The following is a 13,770-nucleotide window of genomic DNA, read 5'->3' on the forward strand; positions in this document are numbered from 1 at the left end:
ATCGTGCTCTGAATCGCGCTCCTCAGTCCCATCAGATGCGTCTCTTCCAGGGAGTGACCGCTTTGGCGAAAAGGTTCCCGGGTTTGGCACCTGAACATCCTCAGCCAGGTTGTCCCCCCCATGCCCTTCAGCTCGGTGATTGCAGTGGATGCTAGGAAGCGTAGGTCTTTGGTACTATGAGCGAGGGGTGTACGGTTCAACTCAGAGGCTGAGGCCTCCTGAGCACGAGCATCATCAGACAGCAAGTCCGGTGGCGAACAACTCTGGCTGTGACCGCCATGCGATACAGGGTCTTCGATGTCCAGGGCGGAGTCTATAAGTAGATTTTAGCTCCTACCCAGTACATAGAGTGCGGAAGTGTTCTTACCATGACTGTCCCATCTCTGAGTGGTAGAGTTCGTCTGAAAACCGGGGGAATTGGCAGAAGCTGGAGTAGAGGCGTTTGACCCATCCGCGGCAGCGAGACAGTGGCTCAAGCATTCCTCTTGAAAAGGCAGGACTGCAATGGTAGTCACCAACGGGGTGCTGAGGCACGGAGGGGTCGAGACGCGCGCTATCAGGAGGGCCAGGCAGAAAGTGTTTCCCCGTCAACTCCTAGGTTTTGACGTGCCGTCTCTGTTTGGGCTGTTGTTTCGGCCGGGAAGTATCGTATTGCTTGAAGATCAGATCCATCTTGTCGGATAATGAGAAAAGGGGCTAGGAAACACAGAAAGGCTCTGGGATCGGTTTGCGAAAAAAGTTGAATGTTGAAGGTTTGACCCATGGGTGTCTCCGGCAGCGACCTCATTTATGTTCTCTGGCTCGGCCACGTTCCGCCTGGGAGGCCGAGCTGATCGGTATGCCTTGAGATACACCACAACACCGGCTCGGAACGGAATGCGACCTCTGTCGGATATCATGAGCCGTTTGACTGGCGTCCCTGCCCTGCTCGCCGCTGGCGGATTGCTCCGGAGGACTTCCTAAGCAAGGATCCTGCAACTCTGTGGCCCTCTGTCGCCACAAGCGTGCATAAAATGAGGTCAGGCACGATTCAAAGAATCTCATGAACCGATCTTATTGGCGATACTAACCGGAAGCGAGGCCATCCGAGCGCCTATGCAGCGTGACGACTAGAAAGCAGATCGTAACTCGCTCATCCCCTCTCCTCGAGGATGCAGAGGCGGCGCCTCGTGTTGCTGAGTCGCCGATTTGCCCTGCCCCTTTCTCCTCCGTGCATAATACGAGGTCAGGCGCTATTCAGAGACCTCTTGAACCGATCCTCATTGGCGATACTGGCCGGATATGAGCCCATCCGAGCGCCTATGCAGCGTGATGACCAAAAAGCAGGCCGTGACTTGCCCGTGGCCCCTTCCTAAAGGGGTAAAGATGGCGCCAGCGCATACTCGAGCTGCCAACTCGAGCGAGGCATCATCCGCTCGTCAATATGCCTCGGGCACGCTGACGTGTCCAGCACACCCTCACGTCCCTCTTGCAGCAAGCCTAGGTCTCCTCTCGACCGAGACACGTACCATCGATGTCTTGTCCCAAGGCAGACTCAGCGGTATCCCGGAGATAGTAGGTCAGGCGACCGTCGAGCCGTGGAAAGGACCGGGACGCCATTTCCACAACAGGCAAGTCGGGCATCACCAACACGTACACTTCCGAGCCAGGAGGCTGTCTGCGGCGCCCAGGAGACAAGCTGAGACGGTTGCGCCTCCACCATGCCTATCGAGATGACCACCTGACCAATGCAAGTCGTCCACCGATGCCTCTCACAGAGTCCGCCGCAACCCTTTGGCCTCCTGGGCCCGGCTGCTCCTCAGGCCGTTCACATGCGCCTCCTGTCGTTGGTCCCACAGCATGATCTGACGTGGTGATTCTGCCGGGTAAGAGGAGTGCGCCAAGCAGTAGTATACCAACACGATCCATGCAGGACTCATCCAAGTCGGTCTGTTGGGTGATTTGAGCCTTCTCTAGCGGGCGCAAGGAAGGTGAGGTCCGCAGGGGCGACGGTGTGGTTCGGAGGCAGCCAACTTGCGACGTGGCCGAGAGAGCTTGAGGAAATGATGTGCCAGGTCTTGTAGCAGAGGAGAAGCAAAGGTGAGAGAGACGATGCGAGATGGCCGTGGTCCTAAGAGAATAGAACAGAGCGAGAAACAGGGGGTGAGGAGAGATGTCGTTGTGTGGATAGCACGTGACGCAGGTGAAAAGGCAGGTACATCACAGAGATGGCAAAGGCGGCGCCAGGGGCCGAGAACAGGAATCTTTCGACGCAACAGTATTCTAATCTTACAAAAGTCATGAGCCCAGATGCACACCCCACACCCCGCTCTTCTCCGATCAGCCCTGTCACGTCCCAGGCAATGGATACAATTGACCCCCCCTGCTAGCATATTCGGTTGGTCCTTCCCCGAGGCCTTGGTTGTTCAGGATCACGGGTAGCGGATATATCGAGCTCTATCTATAGTCAGAATTGTTCTTCAATGTGAGACTTGGCAGCTTTACCATCTCTGACGGTGTGGGCGGTGTGTATCCGTTTGAGTACTGCCAGATTTTGTTGCTTCGACGGTCACGCACAACAAAAAAGACATCAACATCATCGCAGTCTTTGTGAAGATCGTACACCTTCTTGAGGAGCGTTGTTCGTCGTTTTGAAAACATTTTTGTCCTTCTCTTGCGCTCCTGCCGCAATGCTAAGACAACTGTAGCGGCACCATGTTGGCAATCTGAGTTGTGTGGCGCATGCCCAGGTTGTGCAGTGATATCTGCGTCGAGGCCCGGGATTGGACTCTGATCTTTTCGGTAGTTGGGTGAGCAATTCATAATTCTAAGAGACGTAGTGTTCCGCGTTTCAATGAACTATCTCATAACGCCAGAACAGGACTCGGCCAGTGCGAGGCCTTTTAGGACATAGAAAGAGGTTTAAATTAAAGTCGGAACTAAATCTAGACCCAGCCCGGAGCCGAGTGGCCGTAGCCGCCGGCGCCCAATTGCGTTTTTCGGCAATCAAGCGCGCATTGGCGCCGGGTCGGGGTTGGCCGTGCACGGTGGGAGACCCCGGATCAAGGGTTACAGACTCGGACTCTCCGTACCTAGGCGGCACCACGTCCATCCGGCCAGTCGCAGCCGCATCATGGATACAGGGCAGGTTGGTCGGGAAAAAAACACCGCGTGCCACCAAGATTGTATGGGGAGATGGAGAGAATTGTTCAGGGAGAATTGTATTGGGAGAGTGGCCCATCTGCAGGGGAAATCCATTTGACGCCCGGCTCGGCAAGCGCGGAGTGTTCAAATTGCGCCATTTACAGAAGCCAATAAAAGCTGGCCGTGAGCGCGACTATGTCTAATCCGCCTTGAGGCGTGGGTCGGGTTGGCCCACAGACGAATTACAACACTTCAGCTCTTAAAATAAGGGCTTGGCCTGCCGCAGCATGCGACCTGGCACATCCCTGCTGAGAGCCATGGTGTGTCGATAGCATCAGACGGTCCGAAAAAAGAACTGTTGAACCGTTTGAGATGTCCGTCCAGAGCTGTAAAACGGTGGAAACGGTATGACGCACGCGTAGAACGGTCAGCGCAGGCGCCTCCGACGACCGGAGCAGTACGCCTCTCCTCCTGCATTTGAGTGCTTACCTTCTATCGACTTTGGAGAAAGCCTGCATAGCGCAAATATATCTTGAATAGATCAGAAAAAATTGTAGCAATGGTCTCAGAGTATCTCAAGAGGTGCGCAGTGCCAAAGATCTAAGTTTCACAGCTGTGTTTGCCAATTTACAAGTTATTGCAGGTGAAGCTGCTGTTAATGCTGCGACAACGGCGCTTGATTGGTCGACGACTTGGTCGCGAGACTCCAAGAATGGAGGCTCTGGTCTCCGATTCCAGAGGCCATGATCCCTGAAAAAAGCGACACTTGACCAGAAGACAAGAACTTGACGGGATCCCGAGTTCTCCGGTGGGTATGGTCGTATGTGGCAGAGAGTGAGTCTATATCAAATTATCAATACCCCTTTCGAGCTCGGAGCCAGAAACCTCCTGCCCAGGGATGGTAATGTGGTTCAAACCCCGTTGGCCAGGTAGCCATCGACGACTCTAATTCATCTATCGGCGAGTTTTGGTTGTGTTACTACATCAGAGGCAGTCCGTTGTGAGCTTGTGGAACTTCAATACCAAGATTCGCGTTGGCCAAGAGTCCAGACCACCATCGCCCGGACTTGACCTGCATCAGCGTCACATCGGCCTGTTTTGCTTCAAGAGTGGGGTAATCTGTAATCAGTCTTGCTGCCCTCGCTGACCGCTTTCGCCGACACAAGACATATTCCAATTGTCAGCTTGCAGGTTTTGGTCAGACATGGCATTAAACACTTGATGGGTGCCAAGATGAACGAGGAATTATACAAGGCCTACGCTGGAGAAATCCTGGAGGAGGAAGATTCATTTCGCCTCATTTCTCTTCAACCTGGCGACCCCGATGAACCATTGATCCTACGTCTTATCAACACTAGACTTCAGGAACCTCAACCTTACGAAGCCGTTTCTTATGTTTGGGGAGACGCATCACGCCAGGTACTGGTACGAGTTGTTGATAAGAATGGCGAAGAAATCACGATGGGCGTCACACCCAACTGTTACGCTGCGCTCCAACGACTGCGAAAGAAGGATTCCGCTCGAACCTTGTGGATTGATTCCATCTGTATCAACCAGTCGTTGAATGCGGAAAAGAATCATCAGTTGATCCTCATGTCACGCATCTATCAGGAAGCAACTCGAGTTGTTGTCTATCTTGGCGAGGGCACCAGCGACACGGACGCCGCCATGAAGTACATTGGTGAGGTTGACGATCCTTCCGACTACGGAACTGGCGACTGGGACCTGCCGTCGGCGATTTGCGATAAATCTTCATTGGATGTTTTCTTCGAACGACCTTGGTTTCACCGTGTCTGGGTGTTACAAGAGATTACATTTGCAAAACAAGCCATCGTCATTTGTGGGAGTCAACAACTAGATTGGCAAAGTTTCCTGACGTTCTATCAATGGAACATAATGAACCGGACTGTTGATAAGCTTCCATACTCGGTCCAGTACTCAACATCGCCCGTTTCGGAGCACGGTGGGTGGATTTGGTATGTGGAACGACTCCTCAGGATGCTCAGGGACACAAGACACTGCGGCGCGACCGATCCGAGGGATAAGCTGTATGCCATTATTCCTCTGCTGAACCGAGATCACGACCAATTGTCTGTGGAGATAGGCGAGGCGATGGAGAACTGGGAATGTGACAATGAGGATGAAGTCCAAGACATGCAAGCACGCCGAAAGAGGATTCAGATTCCAGTCGATTACGGCCTTTCTGAAAAGGCCGTCTTCACAGACCTTGCCGTTTTACTCCTACAGACTGTCGGTTTGGATACCCTCAAAAGCGTCATCAAGCAGCCGCAAATACCTGGCCTTCCCTCTTGGGTCCCCGACTGGAGCACTGTCGATTCGAACTGGTCTTCACAAAACCCACCGAGGGAGATGGGCTATGCTGCTGGGTTTGACAGAGAGCCTGACAACCTTTTTGGTCGATCAAGATACAGACCCGAACGACTCCAGACTTGGACTGTCTCGGAATATTCATCTGCATCGGGGGATATTTCGGCGCAACTTCACCTCGATGTGGTCCAGGTCGGCCAGATAACGACGCTTGGCGATGTCTGTGACATTGGAAACAATGTGTTTCCGCTTGCTCAGTGGGAGAGCCTTGTACCAAGCAAGGAATACCTCAAGAACAGGAGCCCTCCAACGAACCTCTCAACCCAGGAGATGGTGGACTGGCACAATGGACCCATAGGACTCTCACCGTTCGTCAGAACAGTTTCTGGAGAAGACGTAGTCTACCCCAGAGTTGCCGACGAGGCCGTCGAATTCATCAAGTTATACGGTGCCGAAAACATGACAAAGGAGGAGGAGGAAGCAAAAAAGGATAATATATTTTGGAAGGAAAGTCATGAGAAGGATCACCTCCCACTCGTCGAAATTTTCAAAAAAGGTTCCAGCTACCAAACACAGGCTAATTTCATCCTCCGCATGTGCGATGGGAAGAGATTCTTTGTGACCGACACTGGGTTCATAGGACTTGCCCCCGAGCGAGCCCAAGTCGGTGACGTGGTTTATGTCGTCAAGGGAGCTTCTGTCCCTTTTGTTTTTCGATCCATTTCTTCAAAAGGGACAGATGCGGGTTGTGAGGGTGAAGCTGAGGGGGAAGACAAGGCCCCATACTTTGAGCTGGTGGGCGAATCTTTTGCGTTTGGAGTCATGACGGGTAATGTATGGCCTGATGTGGCGAAGGGGACCGAGAAGGTTGAGAAGATCATTATTCGATAGTAAATTCACCCGATGGACTAGCAATACATAACCCAACTATCCAGATTCATCTTCTTGATAACCTTGCTGAATCCTTTCGACCCCTTAGCAGCACCAGTGACTGAGCAGATCCTTTTTTTGTCGGCGGCCTTCACCTTTGGTGCACCCGCCGGGTACTCAATATTGAAAACAGGTTTTCCGGCTTTGATGTAAGGTGCATATAAGTCGCACTCGGAGTATTGTATGCAAGACTCGTTGATGCAGAAACCGACATGTGGAAGAACCTGCTTTGTAATACTCCCTCCGTTCTTCATGCCCGTCGTCATACGATATTTTGCCGCCTCTTTGGAGAGAAACTTGACGTATGAGATTGTGTCAGCCTCGGTCAGACCCAGACCATTATCGGCTTGCTGCAAAAGACGTTAGCCATAGCCTCATTGTCCGCGGGTCATGACCTACATAGCCATCCAAGTTATCAGGATCGATGGCGTCACAACCCTTCTCGGCAGCCAACTTGATACGCTTTGCCATAATGGCCCGTACTGAAGGACTGTTGATGTTGACATACTTTTCGTCCGGCCATCCACTCAACGTCTTGCCGAGATCCTTCTTCTGGAAGCTTTTTCTGTCATCGCGCCAATTTTCCCAAGATCCGGCGCTGAAGTAACAGATGACATGCTTTCCCGCCTTATGCAGAGCGTCAAAAGTCTCCTTTGAGTTCTCAAACAAGTCCACGTCGTAGATGGGGACGTTTGGCTTCAGGTTCTTGGCGCCGCCTTTAGGGATCTTGATGACCTTGGAAAGAACGATTTGCCAAGGAGTGCCAACTTTAGGCTTCCACAGCTCTTTGCGGGTAGTAACGCCGCGAGGAGAAAGCGCTTCAGTTGCCTGGGCATTCCCGATGGAAGGGACCGCGAGTACAGGAACAGAAGATGCCACAAGGAGAATGACACTATTAATGAGGTGGTTCAGCTTCATTTTCGATGTCGCAGTTTGCCTGTAAATGGGATTGAAGGCTTCAAGCAGTCTTGCCCTGATAACTACATCAAGAGTCAAGACACATTAGGCGTGGCGCGTCATGTTTGACAACCCTATTTATTGCTGGTCCTCGTTGCAACAATGTGCCACCAAATGCAATCACGTTCCTGTGCCCATTGCACAATAAGCCCTTGAGCCTAAAGCGGTGTCACTTCCATTCCACGGTTCGAATAATGCGGGCCTCGACAAAGAAGTCGAGCCAGACACGCGGACGTACAAAAACTTGAGACACGAGTTATACTCCTGTCGCGGATTAATACACTTTGGAGGCTGCCCTCGAGGTCACGAAAAACATCCGGCAGGCCTGGTTGTGGCCTGTTGCTACCCCAGAGCACTGATCAAACGATACCTCACAACTGATCTATGGACGGAGGAATGTGACGGGGTGGGGGACGGACTTGGAATGTGACTGAATGTTCTAGCCTTTTGTTTAGCTTTGGCTGTGAAACACTAAAACAAGGCCTTGATAGTGCCTGAGAAGCATTTTAGAAGAATTTGTTGACAGAGACTATTTCTGGCAGCCTTTACGATGGCAAATGTCATGTCCATTGTTCAGCACAATGTTGGGTAAAACATAATGCCATAACAACACAATTATGCAAGCTGGCAAGGCGTGCTCAAAACCGGTACTGACACTGTGTTTGCAAAGAAAGTTGCTGATTGCAAGGGTTGCCAATCGTCACCTGAACCAAGTGGGCATTTGAGGAGCAAGTCATCTCGCTTCAGAGTATCTTCTCATTTCCGCCTCGGCACCATGTCTCTTCCCCCGGTCATAGATCCGCTATTCTCGCCTCAACAAATGAAGCATACGTAAGAAGTAACAATAACCTCCCGCCTCGCCAAAATCCTGAACGTTATTGGCCGATGCCGCCGAGAACGCAATCTCCAGCCACCCACCCACCCAGCCTCAGGCATCCAGGCATCGATGTGGCCCTTCAGCATCTATAAATTGGCAGTCTCTCGTCGCCCTTTGCTCGTTTTCTTCTTTTCTTCTTCATACTTACCTTGTTCCGGTTTCCCCAGCTCAAGATTTGGGGACACCAGTTTGGAGGGCCTGCATTGCACAGCGCGGCGTCATTCCATGCTCCATTGTCCTTCGGGACCATGGGGGGCGTAATTTTTGATTTACCACTTTTCATTGTGCTGGTTGCTTGATGTGACTTCACGAAGAAGAGTATCTCCTAACTTCTCATCAGTGAATGCCTTCCCGCCTTATTCTTTTGACTAGACATTGTATTCCTGTGTGTCACTGCATACATGGACGTGGTGCTGTTTCCGGACAATCGTGCAAGCACTTCCAAGCGTTTAGTCGCCCAAGTGATAAGTTGCTTGGCTGCCCTGCTCCTTTGCCGTGCCCTCGCAAGATGCGGTAACATGACAGCTTTTCTATCCACGACTCCCACTTCCATCTCATCTCGCCAGTTCATGCTTGACTGTCTGAGTGTGATTCCAAACCCTCTCAGCTCAGCTGACGCATTCCGCAACCATTTCAATCGATCTTCAAGCAATTCCCTCCCTTTCCGAGTTGACGGAACATTCTGTCTTGGTCCATCCTTGATGTCATGCAACATTTGCGTATGCAACTGTATTGACTCCTCAAGCCTGTCCATCCTCTCAAGTAAAGCCCCAAACAGAAAGACAGTCACCAACGTCTCCCTATGGTCATGTCTGTAGACCTCCTGCTTCTTTTGGATGTTGCTTTTGAAGATGTCGTAGGCTTCGTTGTAGGTTTCTGCGTCGTTGCTCAGCATGGAGGCGAGGTTACCCTCCGCCATCAGCACGTTGATGTGCCTGGGTCCAAGCACTTCAAGCGTGGTGGTGAATATTTCGCGCTGAAGAACCGTTGCCTCAGCCTGTTTTCCTTGCTGATGAAGGACCTGGGCTAGAAACGCCATGCAGTCGATGGTATTGCCATGTCGCCGACCCAAGATGCGCTCACTTCGAGCCACCGCCTCGCGTTGCATGGCCTCTGATCTTTGCAGGTTGCCCGTAGCCACAATCGCGTGAGCAAGGTCACTCAAAACGTCAATTGTTTGTGGGTCATCTTCGCCTAGTACCTCGGTTCGAAGTTGGACGAGATGCTCCAACATGGGAACCGCCTCTGGATTGTGACCGACGATGGCAAGTGACCATCCATATAAGCCTGTGCTGACCATGGTATCGACATGCCTCTCGCCGAGATACTCCATGTTGATTTGCATTGATTCCTGAAAACGAGACCGCGCTTCGTCATAACTGCCTTTCCAGTGAAGGTATCGTCCTGATGAGTTGAGAAGCCTTGCTCTCGCAAGCTCCACCTCTTTTGAAGGTACCTTGAATTGGTGTTGCAGCATGAGCTCCGCATGAGGAAGAAGAGACTCGCCGAGTGTGAAGTATTCTGCATCGGGGTGCGAGGTCGGTCTAGGGAAGCGCGTTGCCACAGAGCTGAGAGCTGCAGATGCCCATCTCTCTGTCTCGGAGGGCATCTCCTGGTCAAGCCAACACCTCGTCGCCAGTTGTACCAGCCGATGTGTGCTGAATATTGTATCTTCCTCATTAGCGTCTACAAACGAAAAAGCCTTCAGCGTTGCGACGGCGTCTTGAAAGTCGAATTCGTCCTCTTCCTCGTCCTGGAGGAGAATGATAGGAACCTCTTGATGTTGAAAGAATGTCATCAGACACAATAGCTCGGCCGCTCTAGGGTTCGATTCTCGGATCGCTTCAAATGATAGCATCCATGTTTTGGCGACCGACTCCATTGAGCTCCCTGGACGGCCATGATCTGAGAACTCGTAGCTAAGAAGCCTCATCTTTGTTGCATCGCTTTTCCGATATAGCTCCAAGTAAGGTCGTACCCCCTTTCTTCTCTTTGCCATAAATGCGCTTGCTTGAGTAATTGCCAACGGGATGAATTCCAGTGCCTCTAGCAACTCAACCAGCAATTCTTGAGGAGTATCGTTGGGCAATCGCTTCTTGGCCAGCTCCAGACCCTCGGCCACTTGCATCTCTCGAATCATGATAGGCTTTGCTGGGTCGGCCACATCGAAAGCAACGTCGCTGCTTCTGGTGGTAAATATCAAGGAACCTCGTGCACAATGAGGTATGCACTCTGATGGTATCTTTCCGGTCCGCATCTGTGTGCTGAAAAAGGCATCTTGGTCATCAACATTATCCACAACCATTAACCAGGGACCTTGGTGTCGGAACTCAAGCCAATCCTTCAATACTGCGAAAGAATCTGTTGCTTGTTCTTTCGAGACGAGGCCGCACTGAGTGGCTATTCGATTCAATGACTCCTCGAAACGTGCCGCTGTAGCAGCGTTGCACCAGAAGATGCTGCATCGCTGATCTTTCTGCCGTTTTCGATGACAATATTCCAAGGCAATTTGGGACTTTCTGTCATGTGTTAGAAGCAAACCCTGTGAGAGCCAGAGTCGACTCACCCAATCCCTCCCAAACCGTAAAGAGCTGTTTTTGGCTGTACTCCCTCTTCTACAGCTAAGGCGCTCTCAATCTCCTCAAACATAGCGTCTCTTCCCACGAACGAAGGGTTTTTGTCATAAGGAACTAACCAATAAGCCTGTCGGTACGACGGAGGCTTCTCGAACTTGGAGTTATGGGTGAGATCAACAACCTGATGCAACGTCAAGATGCCGACATAACTATTCATGGCGGCGGCAATTTTGTCGATTTTCTTGTCATACTTTAGACTACTCAGTGCTTTTTTTCGTCTCTCCCAACTTGAGTCTCCAGTAGATGGCAGTGCCTTCTCAAGGATTACGTCTAGCTCTTGGGTGTCTGAGAGGCAACATTGGACAACGCTGCGAAGAGCGGCTTGATCTCGTGTAGCGGCATAGGCGCTATCGGTTTGTATGCGTTGCAAGTCGGCTACTATGAGAGGAAGAACAGTCTTAAGTTGTTTGAAGGCTTGGGGCGTGTCATCTTGCAGAGCAGCACTGCTGAAGTCGACAAGACGTTTCGTAACCTTGGCGCTAACTTCAACTAGTTGGACGATGCCCGCCACCACTGTTATCTCCTTGTCAGCTCTAGGTCTGCTATGGATGAATATTGGTGTACGGACGGCCGATTGCGCTGACCGGGTCCATAGGCGCGATCGTGTACGAAGAGGGCGAGTGATGAGTTGGCGGTATTCCACAGGATTAAAACCTGAAAGGTCGAGCGCTGTCGCCTTGTTTACCCCGGGTCTGACTCTCCACTGTTCTTGACGGAAAGAAAGCGTAAGTAGAATACCTGGACAAATGCGGCCTGGCTGTATGAAAGGAATTGAGGGATTTTTTGGGATCAAAATCACACGACAAACCTCAGGTCAGGTTATTGGTAACGGCTCCGCAACCCCTGTGACTCTTGACATTTGTGTGCCTCAGTACGCGAACCCCACGCTGTAACTGAAGTGATGGGGCGGCTCCAGGGTTTACTGCACCTACTTGCCGTGTTTCAACTGCGTTTGTCTCTCTATTTGCAGTAGGCATTTACCCATACTTGGCAACGAGTCTTCAATGTTGTCACCGCCAGAGACTGTGTTGGAACCCAGGAATATGCTGATTCTATTATTGGAAGTCTGTGAATCATGCATCCTAAAGCACCTCGCTCATCGATGACCCTGACTCAGGCTGCCTGCCATTGGAGCCCTCTTGGATCAAACGTACAGAGGCCTTCGTCTCATCATCCGACATATCCGGGGACCCCTAGAGTTTAGCCTGATGCTCAATGTCACCATAGTCAGAGCCACCCGGTTCGTGAACCATCTCCTTCTGTTCTTGCATGTCCAGAGCATTACCGTTGGTGTCTAAAAACAAATCTATGTGTATCACACCCCACAGGAGGAACTAACAGATATATATCATGGCTTATACCATGCCATGAGTTTTTGCTCTATTGATCCGTGTGTCTATGGGATGCAAATATCGTAAGTATCGCCAATAATGTAGCTAAAATGAAATGCCAATCCAGGTCATCAATCGTGACCTCTGTTTTTCAGAACTTTCCAGATGCCAATATTCCCGTTCTGTATCTTAATTTCGTCAATCTCATGAATGCCCAGGCCAGAAAACAAAGGAAAAGTATAATCTACCCATCAATCCGGCATGCCTTATGTGCCTATGCACGTCGCCGTGATGTTTGACGGCTTTTACCACGCTTATGCAGCGGTGTAGAACGCTTCTTCGTTGCCTGAACCAACTCGAGCGAAGACTCGTTGGAGTGTCTCCTCACGAGCTCTGTAATGCCATCTTCCTTGGGAGCCTCCTCAATCATGGCCTTTTCCTTTTCAACAGTAATGACTCTCTCCTCGGTTCCAACCTCGGCCTCGATCAGGGCTGGCTGAGGCCCCATGCCTAGGATTCTGGGTGATCCGTACTCTGGCGGCTTCTCGGTAATACCGCACCATGTCATGGCCTGATTCCACCATCCGAGGGGCGGTGGTGTCCAGAAGCCCACATCCGATGTATAGTACTTCTGATCCTCAGGGAGGTTTAGCCATACGAATGGCCTGTTGCTGTTGATCCGGCCCTCGATGACGAAATCACCAATCTCGTCTGGGATCCGGATGCTCTCGGGAATTAGGATGGATTGATATGCTGGTATGATGAGATGTAGTTGAATGGGGCGGCAGTGTTGCTTTTTGCGTCCTTTTCGTAGTTCCCTCTCGGTGATGCGTTCCCGGGCTGCTAGCATGAACATAAAGACTGTGTCGAGCTGGTTGGTGTAGCCGCAGAAGCGAGGGTCCAGCGGTTTCTCCTCGACGAGGTGGAAGAACTTGGGGTACCAGTCGGTATCTGGATGGTAGAGAAAGAACCAGTGCTCACGATCTGGATCGACAGTAGTCTGACTCAAGCGCTCCCGAATCATGTCGTAGACGTATTGAGGAAAGTCTCGCTGAGCAGTAAGGGCTGTCTGAGCTTCAAGACTCTTTCCCATATCTCCTAGCTTAGCAGCTATTAGGTTGAGGGCTTGAATACCCTGATATGTCTGAATAATGTTGGCACCCATGCCAAGGGTTGTAGCCACCATGCTGAACTTGCTCAGTAGCCTTGCCGTGTCGACCAAGGACTGACCCATGATGTGCATCTGAGGTAGGATAGTCTGGGCACTCCTGACCGTGTCGGATGCATTTAGAAGGAGACTATTGGTGTTTTTGATGACATCTCCAACTTTGGTGATCTGATACGCGGCTTGGACAGTCTTGACTACTGGTGACTCGGCGGCGAGAGTGGTGGCGGCCTCGAACGCCACTTTTTGTAGCCTCTTGTCGCGAAGCGCTCTCGGTATTAGATCTTCCAGCCCCATATTTGAAGAGCCAGAAGTCCAAAAAGTAAACAAGGTCAAGATCGGGCTCGAACGAAAAGACTCACGGGCGTGGTGTAAGGATGAAGATGGAGCAGGGAGCTGACTACAGGCGAAAAGGCGGTAAAA

The 13,770-nt window shown here is 51.3% G+C and overlaps 3 protein-coding genes and 1 pseudogene across 4 annotated transcripts, besides 1 other annotated feature; 1 reads left to right on the plus strand and 3 right to left on the minus strand.

The window, feature by feature from the left end:
• Positions 1 to 4,356: 4,356 nt before the first annotated feature.
• NCS57_00951300 (HET domain-containing protein) lies at positions 4,357 to 6,342 on the plus strand (the record flags this gene model as incomplete). The annotated part of the gene is made up of 1 exon (XM_053059285.1): positions 4,357 to 6,342. One exon carries the CDS (start codon positions 4,357 to 4,359, stop codon positions 6,340 to 6,342), a length of 1,986 nt encoding a protein of 661 aa, XP_052911356.1.
• A 17-nt stretch (positions 6,343 to 6,359) lies between these two features.
• Positions 6,360 to 7,299, minus strand: NCS57_00951400 (Alpha-galactosidase; the record flags this gene model as incomplete). The annotated part of the gene is made up of 2 exons (XM_053059286.1): positions 6,360 to 6,731; positions 6,781 to 7,299. The coding sequence occupies 2 exons, from the start codon at positions 7,297 to 7,299 to the stop codon at positions 6,360 to 6,362; spliced, it is 891 nt and encodes a 296-aa protein (XP_052911357.1).
• Positions 7,300 to 9,005: 1,706 nt separating this feature from the next.
• Positions 9,006 to 11,527, minus strand: NCS57_00951500 (annotated as a pseudogene). Its single transcript has 2 exons — positions 10,782 to 11,527; positions 9,006 to 10,734 (listed from the first exon to the last, which is right to left on the minus strand).
• Positions 9,006 to 11,527: a sequence feature.
• A 929-nt stretch (positions 11,528 to 12,456) lies between these two features.
• On the minus strand, positions 12,457 to 13,716 carry NCS57_00951600 (uncharacterized protein; the record flags this gene model as incomplete). Its single annotated transcript, XM_053059287.1, has 1 exon — positions 12,457 to 13,716. Exon 1 carries the CDS (start codon positions 13,642 to 13,644, stop codon positions 12,457 to 12,459), a length of 1,188 nt encoding a protein of 395 aa, XP_052911358.1. The 5' UTR covers positions 13,645 to 13,716.
• Between the last annotated feature and the right edge of the window lie 54 nt (positions 13,717 to 13,770).

This window comes from Fusarium keratoplasticum, chromosome 7 (assembly GCF_025433545.1).
Source record: "Fusarium keratoplasticum isolate Fu6.1 chromosome 7, whole genome shotgun sequence".
Taxonomy (NCBI): Eukaryota; Fungi; Ascomycota; class Sordariomycetes; order Hypocreales; family Nectriaceae; genus Fusarium; species Fusarium keratoplasticum.